The sequence below is a fragment of the Diplotaxodon limnothrissa genome, linkage group LG17 (assembly GCF_057381915.1).
Source record: "Diplotaxodon limnothrissa isolate DT_005_m linkage group LG17, D_limnothrissa_male_GT1.1, whole genome shotgun sequence".
NCBI lineage: Eukaryota > Metazoa > Chordata > Actinopteri > Cichliformes > Cichlidae > Diplotaxodon > Diplotaxodon limnothrissa.
The window spans coordinates 32,540,990-32,555,970 of NC_140612.1; the positions used below are offsets into that span (position 1 = coordinate 32,540,990).

A 14,981-nucleotide genomic window follows, 5' to 3' on the forward strand; every position below is an offset into this window, starting at 1 on the left:
ATTTAATCAAACAGTGTTTGAGATGTTTTTTTCCACCCTCTCGCTCTACAATATAGACGATTAAAACACTAACATCAAGTTCTTTTACCTCCCATAAGGATACAAACTGTTTTCCTTTAATTTGGCACATATTTCTGTCCAGACACACATAGAAACAGGCCGAGACTGTACGCGAGCTGAACCGCTGTATTATTTTACGATACTGCAGATAAGGTTTTGTGAAAGAGCAGCATCTACTGGGAAGATAAAGTGAGACGTGGCATGAAATCTGAAGATATGACTGAACTCCTACAAAAGAATGAGAAATGCCTGGATTGTACCACCGTTTTCATTTCCAAATGCATTCATCTGATCTTTGATGTTCGCACCAGCCCTCTGCATGTCCCATACATCTGCATTAAAAAATAATAATAATAAAAATAAATCCTTGTTTACTCTGGGTCAATACTCGTGTGACGTCTGTGTCTGTTAAAAAGGCTTTCATCTTAAAGTTTCAGATTATCATCCATATAATCTCATTCGCTGCTGTCAGTCATTTTAATACAACTATTACATGATGCACCCCCCTCCATCACCTCAACACAAACACCAGCCGACCTTCACATCCTAAACCTGTGGCACGTCACTATGTTGTGATACAAATACCCTGTAGTGTGCGTATTCAGTGGGGGGGTCAGGGAGAGTTCCTACAGGTCTTTTTCTGCCATTTGTACATTGTTAAAAAAAATATATAAAACATTAAAGAGAAATTACAGCTTCATTTCGGTTAAAAACACATTGTCAGCGGTTCTCCTCAAAGCTATTTACAAATCGGCGTGTGGTAACTAGTCGTCATTCAGCCGTCAAAGCAGGAGAGAGTGGGAGTCTGTTTTCAGGGAGGAAACGTGACATTTAAAAGCTGGGGTGAGCCACTTTTCTTTGGCTTTTGAAAAGGAAGATGGATTTCTCTTTTTTGTGTGTGTGTGTGTGTGTGTGTGTGTGTGTGTGTGTGTGTGTGTGTGTGTGTGTGTGTGTGTGTATATATATATATATAAATAAATAATTTTTTTAGGCCAAAGGTTGTGTTGGAAATGGTAAGAATGACAAATCTTTCTTTGAATCAAACTGTCACTGGATCATTTTACCTTTGCTTTGCATCGCTTAACTCACTGATCCAGTAGATATTCCCCCCTCCCCCGGCAGCATTGAATAAACCAAGACATTAACAGATCAACAGGGGAAAAAAACAGAAAAAAAAAAGTCATTGTCAAGTCATTTGATGCATTAATTGCAGCCCTATGCAAACACAGGACAAAGCAATCATAGTTTATGTGGAAATGTAATTAGTGGACAGATTCTTCAAACAGCACCACGAGACAAGAGAGAGAAAACTGCTGCTGGTTAAAGGAAAAGCAGACAATCATTCAATTGTTTTCATTCAGCATAAATCACAGCAATGCACTTCCCTCCCTCCAAGCATCTCAAGTTGAGCCCGGCCACACGACCCCAGCAAGGTCGTAATTTGCACTTCTGAATACTTTTCAGTGGGGAAACACTGAGCACTGAAAAGGGTATGTGGTCATAAACTGACATCAGAGCAGTGTTTGATCAGTCAAGGTTGGCTGACACTCAACTTCGCAGACACTGGCTCATGTTTAACTATAAACACAGCAGTGCTATCATTCTGTGACATGACCATGGCGATCATCATATCCAGTTTAGGCTCACTGAGGTAGAAACTTTTTTTTTTGTTTTGTTTTACAGGTTAATGGTTAACTGAAATACTCCAGTACCTTCACTCCAGCTGCATTTGTTAACACCAACATCCAAGTTTAAGTGAAAATACTAATTTAGATCAATTAACTGTATTTTGTCATTAGTTAATGGTTAACATGGTGGAAAGGAAATCACGCTTTTACATTAAAATGCAACGTGTCCGTCTCTTACCAATTAACACTGTCGACTACGCTTTATTAGAATTCACGCAGCATATTCGTTCAAATAAAACGACATAAAAAGGACCATCAGTGAAACAAAACAACCCCAATACCACATTCATACAAAGTTTCTGTAAGGCATTCCTTCACGAGGTCACTCGTACCAGCAGAGTCTGCAGCTTCTTCGTCCCAAACTTCAGCTCCTCATTCTGACGTTTGCCAGCAAAAGAAAAGTGTTCGATTTAGCCACAATCACAGTTTCTCTGCCAGAGTGTTCCCAGCTTCTCCTGCTCAGTCTTTAACACGGCTCTGGCAATGGCTTTGGTCTGTCCTGCAGCTAAGATTAGAAACTATACATACAAGAAGAGCCACAACTCTGAAAAAGTCTTTAGATTCATGCACGAGACTGTACAGACTTTAGGTGAACTGTCTCAGCTAGACAGGACAGGAGGTTGAGTTGCAGTCCTATCTGCAGGAGGAGCCCAGCACGCTGCCCGTCGAGGGTGTGGTGGGTGTAGCGCTGTAATGGGGGTAGTTGTCGTTTGATGAGGGGCTCGGGAGGATGGAGTTTCCATTGGTGGGAGAGCAGCTGAGCTGGAGCCTCCGCAGGTACTCGGCGTGAACGGGTTTGTGGCTCTGCAGCACTTTGATGGCTTCTTCCACGGTGAACCACTCCCGCTTACGACCTGCAGAGGGAGACAGAGAACTGAAGATCAGGTTTTCTTAATCACCAGCAAAGTGCACTGTCACACAAACTGTAACTTTTGTGCAGAACAAGCCACGTAACCCCTTCTTTCCCTTTTCCACAAGCTGATTTGACTTCATATCAAAAGACAAAGTGGACTGTGAGCTTTAATAGCTTCTGCAGGTTACCCCATTTTCACTTGTTAGAAGAAAAAAAATAAAAAACAGTGACACTGGATTGAAACATTTCACAGAATGTCACAATGAGGCAAACAACTTGCATTCTTAATAAGATGCATTAAAGTAGGGTGAAGATACTATAGATATAGATGGATACTGTATCTTGAAACTCAAATATATATATACCTGAAAACCTTCAAATATGCATGTACAGACCAAACTGACGTATGCTATAAAGGTTTTCAGAGTTCAAAGCAAGAACAGAGGGGATACATTAGGCTTTGGATTACACAGACTGGATACTGACGTCCGCCGCACTGACAGCTGTAATATACTGCAGCTAAGTACCACTGCAGTAATGATCAGTGGCCTAGATTTATAGGCACCTGTTGTAACTGCCAGTGTGGTTTCTGTGCAGTACTCTAGTCTTCACATAAATAAAAAATACAGAGTATGGTGTAAGCAGCAGCACTCAAAACCGCAAGTATTGATGCTTAAGGGGAGGACATGAAGCAAAACTTTACCTATGTTGACAGAGTCTTCCCAGTCCTCGAGGGTTTCCGTCACAGTCAACACGTACACGTACGTTCGGTGCTTACGATCTTGGTTTTGCTTTAAGGATCAGAGACAGATGTATATTTAATTACAATGCAGCGATGCAATAAATCATGCAATTCACACCTACATTTATTTGCCAATTTTAAAGTAAAAAAAAAAATTGCAGATTTTATACAATTTGCACATTTTGTCCTGTCCTGTGAAAAGCTTACCTCAAATACACCAAGCAAGCGTCCTAGTTTGCCCTTCACACCGGCCTGAGGAAAAGATAAAGGAGAAAAGAAAATCATTCATTTCTACTGGCTGTAGTGTTTGGGAAGCACAGAGTATACTTCTTTGTTGGAAGGCTCAAGTAGCTATGGCCTCTGTAGAAGATCAGTCACAGAGATGAATAGAAAGTGAAAACAACAGAAAAGCAGCGTTCTGCATCAACACAGTGGGAACTGTGTCGCGTTTCAACATTCAGGACAGTCCAACAGATGCCCACAAATAAAGAATACATATATCAGGACTGAACAAATTAAACCCCTATGACAGTTTTTGCAGAAACTAGTAGCAAAGCTACGAGCTACAGAGTTAAAGGTCGACATATAACATCAATATAAAAGATTTCACTGTCATTTATACTGTACTGGGTCATCACCTGGGTAAGAATACAATAATAAAAAGAAACTTGCTTGAATTCTGCAGATTGTTATTACAGTAATATGAGAGAGTCCCTTTCATAACAGTCATTTTATTAATTCAGATGTACTGTGTTCTGTTCACAGGCCTCAAATTACTGTTAAGACATATGTCATCTGCTCAAGTGTCAGTCTGCCCCACTGATGTGTCCTGAGGGAAAGGCTACAGGGTTTGTGAATGCACAGGAATCTAGTGAAGGGCCAAGTTTAGACCACTGACGTTGCTGAGAACACAAGGTTCTCAACCAGGGGGAACTCTGAAATACCATCAGGCTCCTCATTCACCCAGCTGCCGACACTGTACCCCTTCAAAAACCTCTCACCCTTACCTATAGACTTCAAACCTATTTCACTTTATAGACTTCAAACTTGACTTATATACGGTAACATTAAAACAAAGTCAGGGCACAGATTTATTTACCTCCTCAAACACTTCTCGCACTGCTGCGCCACATGGCTCCTCCTCTGGCTCCATCCCTCCTCCGGGGACGATCCACTGGTCTGGATGCCGACTGCTGCTGACCAGCAGAACCTGTCAAAGAAAAAGAAAAACTTTAGGAAATGCAGACTGAATTATTATTTTTACCTTAAACCCCAATAAACCAAAGGAGTTAAAGCACGCAGGAGCATACAGAGTTTCAGTGGTCTATATTGCAACTTGAGGACATGAACCATGACCCTTGGGACTCAAAACATAAAAAAAAAAAAAAAAAAAAAAAAAGACTGATGGTTGGAGTTGGCTTAGCGTCGCTCACAAGATGCCAAAGACAGGATTACACTCACTCGCAGAACTGAACGCAGACAGCTGTGGACTGTAGAGAGACACAGGTGGTCTTATTTCACTACTTTCTGATCTCTTTAAGAGGATCCATGCACATTTAATGCTCTTAGTGGAGTGACTCCATGCTCCATGGTGCATGCTTTTTTCTTACGAATGCGAAACACCAGATTTAAGACCACGAGACAACACAAACCAAGGCTCGGGAGCTACAAGCTAGTTCATAGATGGGATGATTGCTTTGTACCAAATTAATCAATCCAGTGTGGACTGATCCATTGTGGCCGCCATTTAAATAAGGGACCAGGTGAAAGTACTTTCAGTGTAGTCCATATCCCCTTGACTTTATACAAAAGGGTTTTTTTTTGTCACACAGACAAATTGAGTTGCATAAAGATGCTACATACATTTAGATAAATATATATTTCTTTGAGCAAATAATCCAGTTTTTACTCCTTTATTTACTCTTTTTTTTTTTTTCCTCCCCCCACCACTTCATGTGGATGCCCATTCTTGAAAATACTCAACCCTAATTAATACCAGTGTCCATGTGGTCCCGACACAACATGAACTCAGCGGACAATGCTTGTAAACTCAGCTGGGGGCCCCTAAAATTCTGCCAGTGCTCCCGAGCGCCCCGCTGGGGTTTGAATTACACGACAGTTGCAGTGTCCACTGATACGTACAGATCAGATGTGCCTGTGTGTGCGGTTTGCGGCAGTATCCACATAGCAATCGAAAGAAACACGAAAACAGCTGCTATGAGCATTATCGCATTTAGCATGAAGCTGTGTCATCATCATTAACACATACAGCCAACAAGTGTGTTTAAAAAAAACAAACAAAGCAGGATTCTGTCACAGTCTGATGGTTCATTTAAGCGTGATTCTAGCACATTTTAGCATTTTTCCTTTTTCTGTCATAATCCAGCATCGACAAACAAGCGGGGGCGCCGGTCAGGGCAAAGGGGCCACACAGTGAACGTCCATGAATTAGTGTGAGAAATCTGTGAGCATGTGCATGTGCAACAGATGGTGAACAACGCAACCTAACTGACTTCATATGCAGTAATCTGTGAGAGAAGTCAGCCTGTCGCTTAATCCCACCTCAGCTTTCGTATGGCTTCCCTTACGTTCTCTAATGGGATTGTGGCCGCGGCTACACGAGGCTTTCTGAGGCTCTTCTAAATTGCCTGGGCTGAAGACCAGACTGTCTGACTGATACGGCACATGACTGGAGCCCTATCTATCAGTTGCCGGCTGATGTCTTGCTCACATGCCTGACTCAACCACCTGCTTATTCCCGGATTGCAGGTTAGGGTGGGGGTGATGGGGAACCGATGTTAAGTGCATGCGTGCAAAGATTTCCCTAGTGATGATGTTAAGAAGAAGCATCACACAACAGATGTTTATGTTATGTGACAGGTGTACAGCTTACATAATGGACTGTAAATGACGCGTTAAAAGAAGAGGCATTTACACAAATAGTACAAGCAGCACTGGTGCAGGGCATGCCGTTCTCTCAGGAGGGTGCAAACTATAAGAAATGTGCAAAGCTGAACCTGGTAACCTGCCTCGGTAAGCTCCCTCAACAACAGGAGGGCTTTTGCCAGTGAGATCTTTTATTTTGTTTGTCAGTGTGCAGCAGTGATTTTATTTTTCCTCCTTTACAAATGTGAATGTCACCTGCCAGAAGTCATTACTGTGCCATGAGGTTCCACGCAGGCTCACCGACTTGGCGACTTCACGGGTGTGCCAAATGGTCCTCACGTCTTAACAGTGCGTGTGTGCTGAACTGCAGCCGGCGAGGATTAAGGGGAGATCGCTAAGCAGTGAGTGCGCGATGTATACAAAACACGGTGTTTCCGGGGCAGCAACAACGAAGCTCATTTTAGCGTTTAGTTGTAGTTGTTGAAGAGGAAATATTATTCATCCACCCTAAGAAAAGAGGGGTTGGGTCAATTTTGGAATGTAGAGACTGGAATCTACATTTTACAAACCATCTTTAATTAAAGAGGTTTGCTTCTTCACACTGCTCCATATTTCATACAGAAGTGCAGCAGTAGGGCACAATTTCACCTGTCCAATGCCAAATATGGACCTGCAACCTCTTTAGGCCATTCACCTACATTCAAGAATTTAGAGAATTTCCCAAACACAAGTCCTTTTGATCACAATAAAAAGAAACCATGTTACATGTTGTAAAAGAACTGCCAAAATATGTCCATTTCCTTTATATAATTATCATTATTACACTTTTATTTGAACCGTTTGTTCATTTATTTTCAGTAACTTGAACAGTCACGTGAACTGGTATTCCCGTTATCAACTAAAAAAAAAAAATAATAATTATAGTATAGATTAACTAAGCTCCGCCTTCTGAGCTGTATAGCAACCCACCGAACAAAAAGACCAGTTAGTACAAAAACAGCACACAAGCTACAATTTAAAGAGACCAAAAAAACCCAAAAACAAAATAACTCACACCTGGATGGCAGGTCAACAGTCAGCTGATGGTGAACTCTGAGCACTGAAAACCCACTTATGTTCAGAAAGAAGGTCGGGCTAGAGGAGAGGCCTCTGGGCAGAGTTATTACAGTTCCTCCAATTTGATTTTTTTGTAATTATAAAAAATAACAAGCAAAACTAGACCGATTTTTCCAGGGTTAAGAAGTCAAAAACAGGCAGGGTATTTTAAGCCATCAAATGACTATATAAATAAACTTTACTTACTTAAAATGGGTCTTTAGGGGCAGAATAAGCACGTAACCAAGATTGGTCAACATACAGTTCAAGCAGGGAGTCTTTCTTACCTTAGTTAACAGAAGCTGTTATTTTGCATAACATAAAAAACTGGAAGACTAAGACTGAAAACATTTCCTTCATGTTTGTATTTTGTTATAGTTTTTTCCACCAATATGTATTTTTACTAACCTTTCCTTACACTGTTTACATTATTTGGTTTACATATATGTTTACTCTCTAGCCATAAAAAAAGAAGAGAAAAATTGCCTTGGGGGAGGGACTGTTTACTGCTTTTTTTCCCTCCTTTGACAACGTAAGAAATCATAAAAGCATATTCCAAGTTTTAATTCTTTTATAGGAGAAGGAAGATTGACAAACCTCCCTAAAGGTGGCAGGGCAACATTATTGATAATTGATGTACCACATGCATGTTAGTATCAAAAAGAAAGTATTGTTTGGTAAATATATGCCAATGGTGACACTACAAACAACAACTACAAAACCCTTGTGAAACCTTACAGTGTAATCTGGCGTGCATCTACCTGGAAATGTAAATAAATGAAAATGGAACAAATGGAACTATTGTGACTGGCCTGTTCAAGCCTATACATTTCCATTTGCTTTTTCGCCACAGTCTTTGATCAATGAGATACGATTTTCCGCCCTAGCATGAGGAATAATAATCAAGCTTCGATATAAGGACTCACATATGAGGGACATCGCCAAACCAAAATCACTGAAATGGATGTGAGAGAATTTACAAAGAGGCAAAACATGAGGGACAAATACGTTAGGGAAGGGAAAAAAAAAAAAAAGAGAGAGAGAGAAAGAAACAGAAAAGTCCTAGGATTTTATTTGTTTCTATCGTGGCTGGCATCACATATAAAACAGTGGGATATGACCACAAGGTAATTAACGCCATGCACAAGCATGAATGGTTATATAGCTTACGACATAACCCCTACAAAGATTCACCACAGAAATCCAAATCAGCCATAAGACATGAACTGTTTGGGCACTTTGTAACTTTTTGCATGGTGGATGCAAATTTAGCAGCAACTTGCTCAGAGGTTTTACCATGTACATATAACACTGCATGTTTACCAGTGGCATACCACTTAGACAGGGTGTGTGTCTATAAGCCTCCTCTGGATAGCGAAATACACAATGAAATACACATGAGTCATCTTTAAAGACTTCAATGTAAAGACGTGTATGCTGTAGAGCCCAGAAGTCACTGATTACACAACCTCTCTGAACACTAGTTAACTTCATGAATAGGCAAAAGATTTTCAGAACCACTATTAGTTAAAAACAGAGTCGGTCTTCTGGCATGGCCTCAAAACGGAGACAGCAGGGAGGAATATTCTGGAGGACATAAACACCTCCTCCCCATGGGGAACTGCCTGTAGCTGTCAAATAAAGAAGGCTCCACATGCCAGGTAGGCAACCGGAGGACAGAATGATGTAAAGTCACAGACACCAAAGAAGAGGAGCGCAGGAGACATGATTGATGGTGCTGAGAAATTAATATAGTGGCTGCATTATACGACAACTAATTAGAGTCATAAACAAGCAACTTCGGAGGAAAACAGCACAAAATGCAAATGCAGAGAACACATGCGACTTCATTCTTGATGTTAAGATGTAGCGTCTTCTCAAACTGGTAACCGGCCACCACCATTTCCATGATGACAGCATTTGTTACTTGCTGGGATACTTTCAATATCAAACCATGGGGTAAAATCTGAGAAACACAGAGGTTACTGCTAAAACTGTTATCCTGATAACACTTATGGCATTAAAATTCACTGTGTTAAAAGCCTCTGACGGCAACTGCTAGATTTGACATGGGGGTGGTGGCTTTCAAGCAAGAATACCATGTGACATCATCACCTTATAAAACTGCTTTGCATTTATATGGAATCATAGTTTGTGACACTCAGGTGAATGCAAGAATATATTCTTCAGTCTAAAGCGTTGATACTACTCCATTGCGCACACCTTTGAGTAGCTGTAGCTCAGGGCCAAACAGCCAAGTAGTTATTCCTGTTATATTTCTGAGATGTTAGCTTAAACTTCACCACCTGGGACGCACTGTAATGTAAATTATCTGCAAACAAGTCAGCGCGGTCATGGAGAACCCCCAAAACTGACCGAAGAGACCCTGGTGCTAACCATGAGATAATGGTAGGTCACTGGAACCCAAGAACTGAATTCTGGCTTAGACAAAAGGGTCGACAGAGCAGGTAGCTCCCCTTGTTTGATTCGCCACCAGTTTTACTTCCCGACACAACCCCTGAAGAGATTTTTGTCTGCGTCTGGAAACAAACAAGTGACCCTTCGCTCACCGAGTGAATGTGTTAAACACTAAACCACTGGAAGCACATTAAGAAGGTAGACAACTAAATTAGCAAATCTGAGCAACTGTAGCTCTAGTAGTTGAAGATTTTATGGCCCAGCTAGAAAGTATTGTACAGGCCTTTCTGTTAGACCAACAGCGGCAGACAAAAGGCTGAAGAAGGAGGGAGGACCAAAGCAAAGCAAAACAATGAAAATTTCAGGCTGGAAAGCCAAAATGAACTGAAGGTGACTGTAAAATAGCCATATTGCAGCTTTGAGGCAGCATGGACATTACATAATTCAGTGAGCACACAATTTGATTGAATTATACCAAGCGACGACCACTGGGGAAAATAGTGCTGAAATTCTTTTACTATGATGCATCACATTAACCACATATGTTAGCACACTAACATATGTGGCTTTCCTATTACTGACATGTTTAGACTTAAAGTAGACACACATAAAAACACTGGCTCTTTTTGCTTGATTATTCGTTGTGACAACTTAGCACTGTGGTGATGAAATGTAATTCCACCAGCTCAACCAACTTGTCTGTCTCTTTGAATTGTCAGCTTCCCATTTTTCACTGTTCGAAGTTAAACTATTACTATCACAGAGTCTCTGGCCTTATGGGCCCTGCTTTCTCCTTTCCCTTCCAAAACAAAAACAGCTGAGCAGATCTAGAGCTCCTGTTCCACCAGAGTTAGGTATCCAATGTCTACATGTCTATATGTAGTGTATATGTGTTACTACAAAGCTTACACTACATGTGAATCGTCTTCAAAAATCACCATTAGTGCCAACCCAGTTACAGTAAGAGCATCACATCAGTTCTCTTACTTAAAGCTGAGTCATGTTTGTGGTTGCAAACCCAGACATGCTTGTTAAAGTCCTGAGGGTAGTAGTCACCTACATCCTTCTGTTGTCACAATATTACAGTACACTAATGCAAGTAAAAATGGCCAAACCAAAACAATTCTAAAGAAAGCAAAACTGCATCTCTGCACAGTATCTCTATTTCTTTTATGGCTACGCATTTAAAAACAAAAAAAAATCTTACATAACAACAGCATACCACGTCCACATGTGCAAACAAGCAGATATGCTGTTTGCATGCTTGTAAAATTCCTGATATGGTGTGTTTAACAGCCAAACACTGGAGAGCCTAGGCAGAGCTCTTAGTGGCTGTCTAGTGACAGCAGACAGTGATGTCTTTACTGCACATTGTGTAACACTTTGTTTATGCCAGGCCAAAAAACGGCTAAATATAGTCAAGCCAGAATATGCAGGGGACAGCCTTGACTTTTGTCACTTACTGGTGAAACATTCATGCACGTAAACCAGTTAACCAGACCAGTTAGCAGACAGAGACATTATATAAGGTCCATTTTTACAGCTTTTGATAATTAGGGGGGGGGGTTGAAGTTACAAAAAAATATTGCAAAAAAGGGGGAGGAAACAGTCACCCCACAAAATAAAAAAAATAAAATAGAAAACGATGGTAGTTTAAAATCTGGCGGACGTCTCACTAAAGCCCTGCCTTAGGTTACCTTAAATCTCCTTTGAGGTGGGTCTAAAGCACTGCCCATCAGAGCCTGTCACATCCATTCATTATTTACATGTGATGGTCCCTTTAAATCCTAATCAACAGTATTGCTACGCAGCAGCCCGCCCAAGGCCGGCGGGATGCAGCATAACCGTGAATGAAGCTGCTCGGTCATGGACGTTTACATTATTGTCATATTAAAATGACCTTACATCTGACAAATATATTTAGCAGTATACCTGTGGCATATATTGTTACCCCCCCGCTCAGCCCACGCCACTGTTAAACCCTCTACTAAAGGAAACGTACAAGTGAGCGCCTCGCCCCCCTTCTGCTCGTTGCTTCAAGCTAGCGAAAAGCTAACGGGAAGTTACTTTCAAAATAAGAGCCCCGCCTTACTTGAGAGGGCAGTTTCACATTGCGCTGCTGCCCGTGTGTTTTATTTTGAAACAAACGTACTATTAGTCGTATGATGCTAGGTGAAGGTGGCTCGACAGCACCGCTTTTCCCCCCTTTTCTCTACGTGCTCCTCAAACTAGCCTAAACTGGATGGCCCAAGGCACATCAGCAGCACGCAAACACAAACCAAAAAGACAGTGGCTTTGCCAGCAAACACGTAACTACACCTAGTAGGCAACACCATAAATCAAAGCCCGTGTGTCTTATTACGGATCGTTGTGCGTTTTGAAAAAGAGCATCCCTGTGCACTTTGAATGGCTGCTAGATGCAGATTGATTAGGCCACAAAGTCACAGCACACAAACGCTGCATATTGTTGATAAGATGCAGGAAAACAGCGTCACACTGGGATAACCTTTCTTACCTCTTCTTCGCGTTCATTCTTGAAACACAGACAAGCCGCTCTCTTCTTGAAACCGTCGCCATCGTATGTCCTGGTCTGGTTTGGTTTGAGCTTCATCATTGATTTGGAAATGTGCCTCCTTGAGTAAGAACCGGCAAAAAAAAAAGCAAAATAAAAGAAGAAAAAAAGGTGGAGGGGGTGTCCAATTAGTCAACAGCACAGCCGCCGCATTGTACTGCTCTATGCACCCGATGGGCAGATCAGGAACGGAGGATGTATGAAAGATCTCGTCAGACAATCCTGGATTTAAGCTTGTCCTTGTGAAAATAAGCACAAATCAGAGCCTCTGATGTGTAAGTCAAGCCCCCAGATGCTACCTGCGATCTCCAGTCGGCAGTATGTGCGCGCAGTCCCGCAGGTTGAGAGCTTATGTAGAGTGCAGCCTACACAGCACAGCCCTCCTCTGGATCCATTTGCGTATGGCCGCTGACTCAGTACAATGAACAAGCAGCCCGGAGTTTCGGAAATACAGATCACTCCTCTGAGGAGGGGATGAGCTAATTGGATGGGTTTGTGTAAAGTGGGCGGGGCTAGGCGTCTACTAAAACATAGATTGATACGTAAGTTTATTATTTTGTTTCCAGTAGTACAAGAGGGAGCTTTTTATCAAACATCCAGTGTGTGGTTCCTGATAAGAATTTTAGCAGGTCCTGGGGATCATTTTGTTGCAGTGAAAAAGAAAAAAATCATGCTGATTAGGACTGCCCCATATCCTAATCCAACAAAAACAAATCTTGACCAGGCACAGGTATATCTACATATTTTCTGGCACCTTCCACAGACGTTTCGTTTTTTTCTTTCTTAAAGCCCAACACAGACACAAATGCAGATGACATGACCTCAGTGTCCGCAGTAGCTACAGCCTTGATGTTGGTGTGGCGGAACTTCAAAAGGAACGGGGGGGAGAGAGACAAATCTGTCAGAAGACAAGATAACAATATTTATGCTCTGGTGGCATTTTTACAGTCCATCGCAGACATAAGGTAAACAGTATTATATACTCAGACTCGTGTGCGAATGAGAACCGAGGAGGAAGTAAAACTACTGTTTAAAATCTAACTGAATTAATGGATGACTTGTCCTTGACAGAATCAAATTCTAATAAAGTGAAATGACATTTTTGATCTTTTGAAGTATGATATTTTGATAGAGGACATTACTGATTTCTGGCCTTTACATTTTCCTGGTATTGTTCACTGACTCGCTGATTTCTGATCTGGGATATAAAAGACAGACTGAAAGTTTAAAAGACCATCTTTTAAGGAAACACTCAAATTGTGAAATCCCAGTTTTAAATCCCCCAGATATGTGCTAATCATATTAGTACCAGACCCACCAGACCTGGAGCTCTCCTTGAATTATCATGGCTCAGCTGAGCAATACCACCTCTCAGATCCCACAAAGAGAATGGATTTACAAAGCATTTTCCATGATATAGTCAGCTGTGTCAGTTTTATTGAATTGGATTTTATGGGTTTTCTTTTACAGGTTCCACCTTTTGTACATCCACATGTAAGAAGTAGACATTCTGTCTACTTCTATGTGCCTTACACAGTCTTCTTGCTGTAGTAAGTTGTTTTTCTAGTTCAAATGAACCAGCTGCTTAAAAACCTCTTAGATTTCTGCTTTTTGACAAAAGTGTGCACACGATCACGTACAACACATTCTGTCCAGTGTTGGGAAATCACTGAGATACTCCCTGCTTTCACTGACTTTATGTCATTACAGAGGTCATATTCTGAGTGTGTTATTCCCACTCAGCAGGAAAACAAACATGTGGGTATCAGAAGTATTTTTCTGAGTTACTTCTGAAAACTAGAATTAGGCATCTTGATGTTGCAACTGTTTTTTTGTCAGAGGTTGTGACAACAAACTCCTGACCTGTTCTTCCTGGGAAGACTATCAAATAGCAGTTGCTCTCGTGTACCTGTGGGAAGTGCTAAGTTATCAGCTAAGTAAATGTAGTCATTGTTTAAATGATGTCTTTTAAACTCACTCCAGATAATCAAATTGCAGTCTAATGGTGACAGAGTAGAGCACGTGTGCTGATGGCACACATTAACTGAGTGGGAGCCTGGCCTCGGTTTACCTTTGACCTGCAGGCCAGCATGCTGTACGCCTGCAAATAACAACATCAAAAGCAAAGTCAGCTCCGGAAGATAAAAATCCATAAATTAATGAAATTGATCAAAGGGGAACCGGCACTGTGATATCCGACTTGTTTGTGAAGATTTGTGGAGATAGTCAAGTGAATCTTTATTCTGTCTTTAAAGTTTCAGGAGATAAATGCTGGCAAAATGAAATTGTGTATCATAGATCCCTTTGACTCTCAGTTTTCTGGCAGTTAGGCCTTTGTGTAGTCATTAGGTCAAATACTTTGGCATTAAAGGAAATGCTACTTTAGCTTTCACGTGGCTTGCCATTCAAGATTTCCTTCACTCCTGTACTTTCCCTCAAGATGTAACTTATGGATGCAATGCCAAAACATTGGCCTCATACATTCTTGTATCCCTCAGGTTGCACTTTGAGAAGCATTTTATTTGTTAGAAACAGTTGGAGAAGGCTTAAGTTCTGCATCCACTAAGATTGCAAACAGGCTAAATACTACTTCTGATGAACACTTTTATATTTAGCTTTTTAGGTTTGTCCATGGACGTCCTGATGTAGAATGATGTAGTAGAACGT

At 41.2% G+C, this 14,981-nt stretch overlaps 1 protein-coding gene across 1 annotated transcript; it reads right to left on the reverse strand.

Moving 5' to 3' along the window:
• Nucleotides 1–1,225: 1,225 nt before the first annotated feature.
• Nucleotides 1,226–12,716, reverse strand: nudt4b (nudix (nucleoside diphosphate linked moiety X)-type motif 4b). Its single transcript, XM_085375620.1, has 5 exons — nucleotides 12,258–12,716; nucleotides 4,443–4,553; nucleotides 3,551–3,595; nucleotides 3,305–3,392; nucleotides 1,226–2,602 (listed from the first exon to the last, which is right to left on the reverse strand). The coding sequence occupies exons 1-5, from the start codon at nucleotides 12,354–12,356 to the stop codon at nucleotides 2,382–2,384; spliced, it is 564 nt and encodes a 187-aa protein (XP_085231746.1). The 5' UTR covers nucleotides 12,357–12,716; the 3' UTR covers nucleotides 1,226–2,381.
• Nucleotides 12,717–14,981: the final 2,265 nt, after the last annotated feature.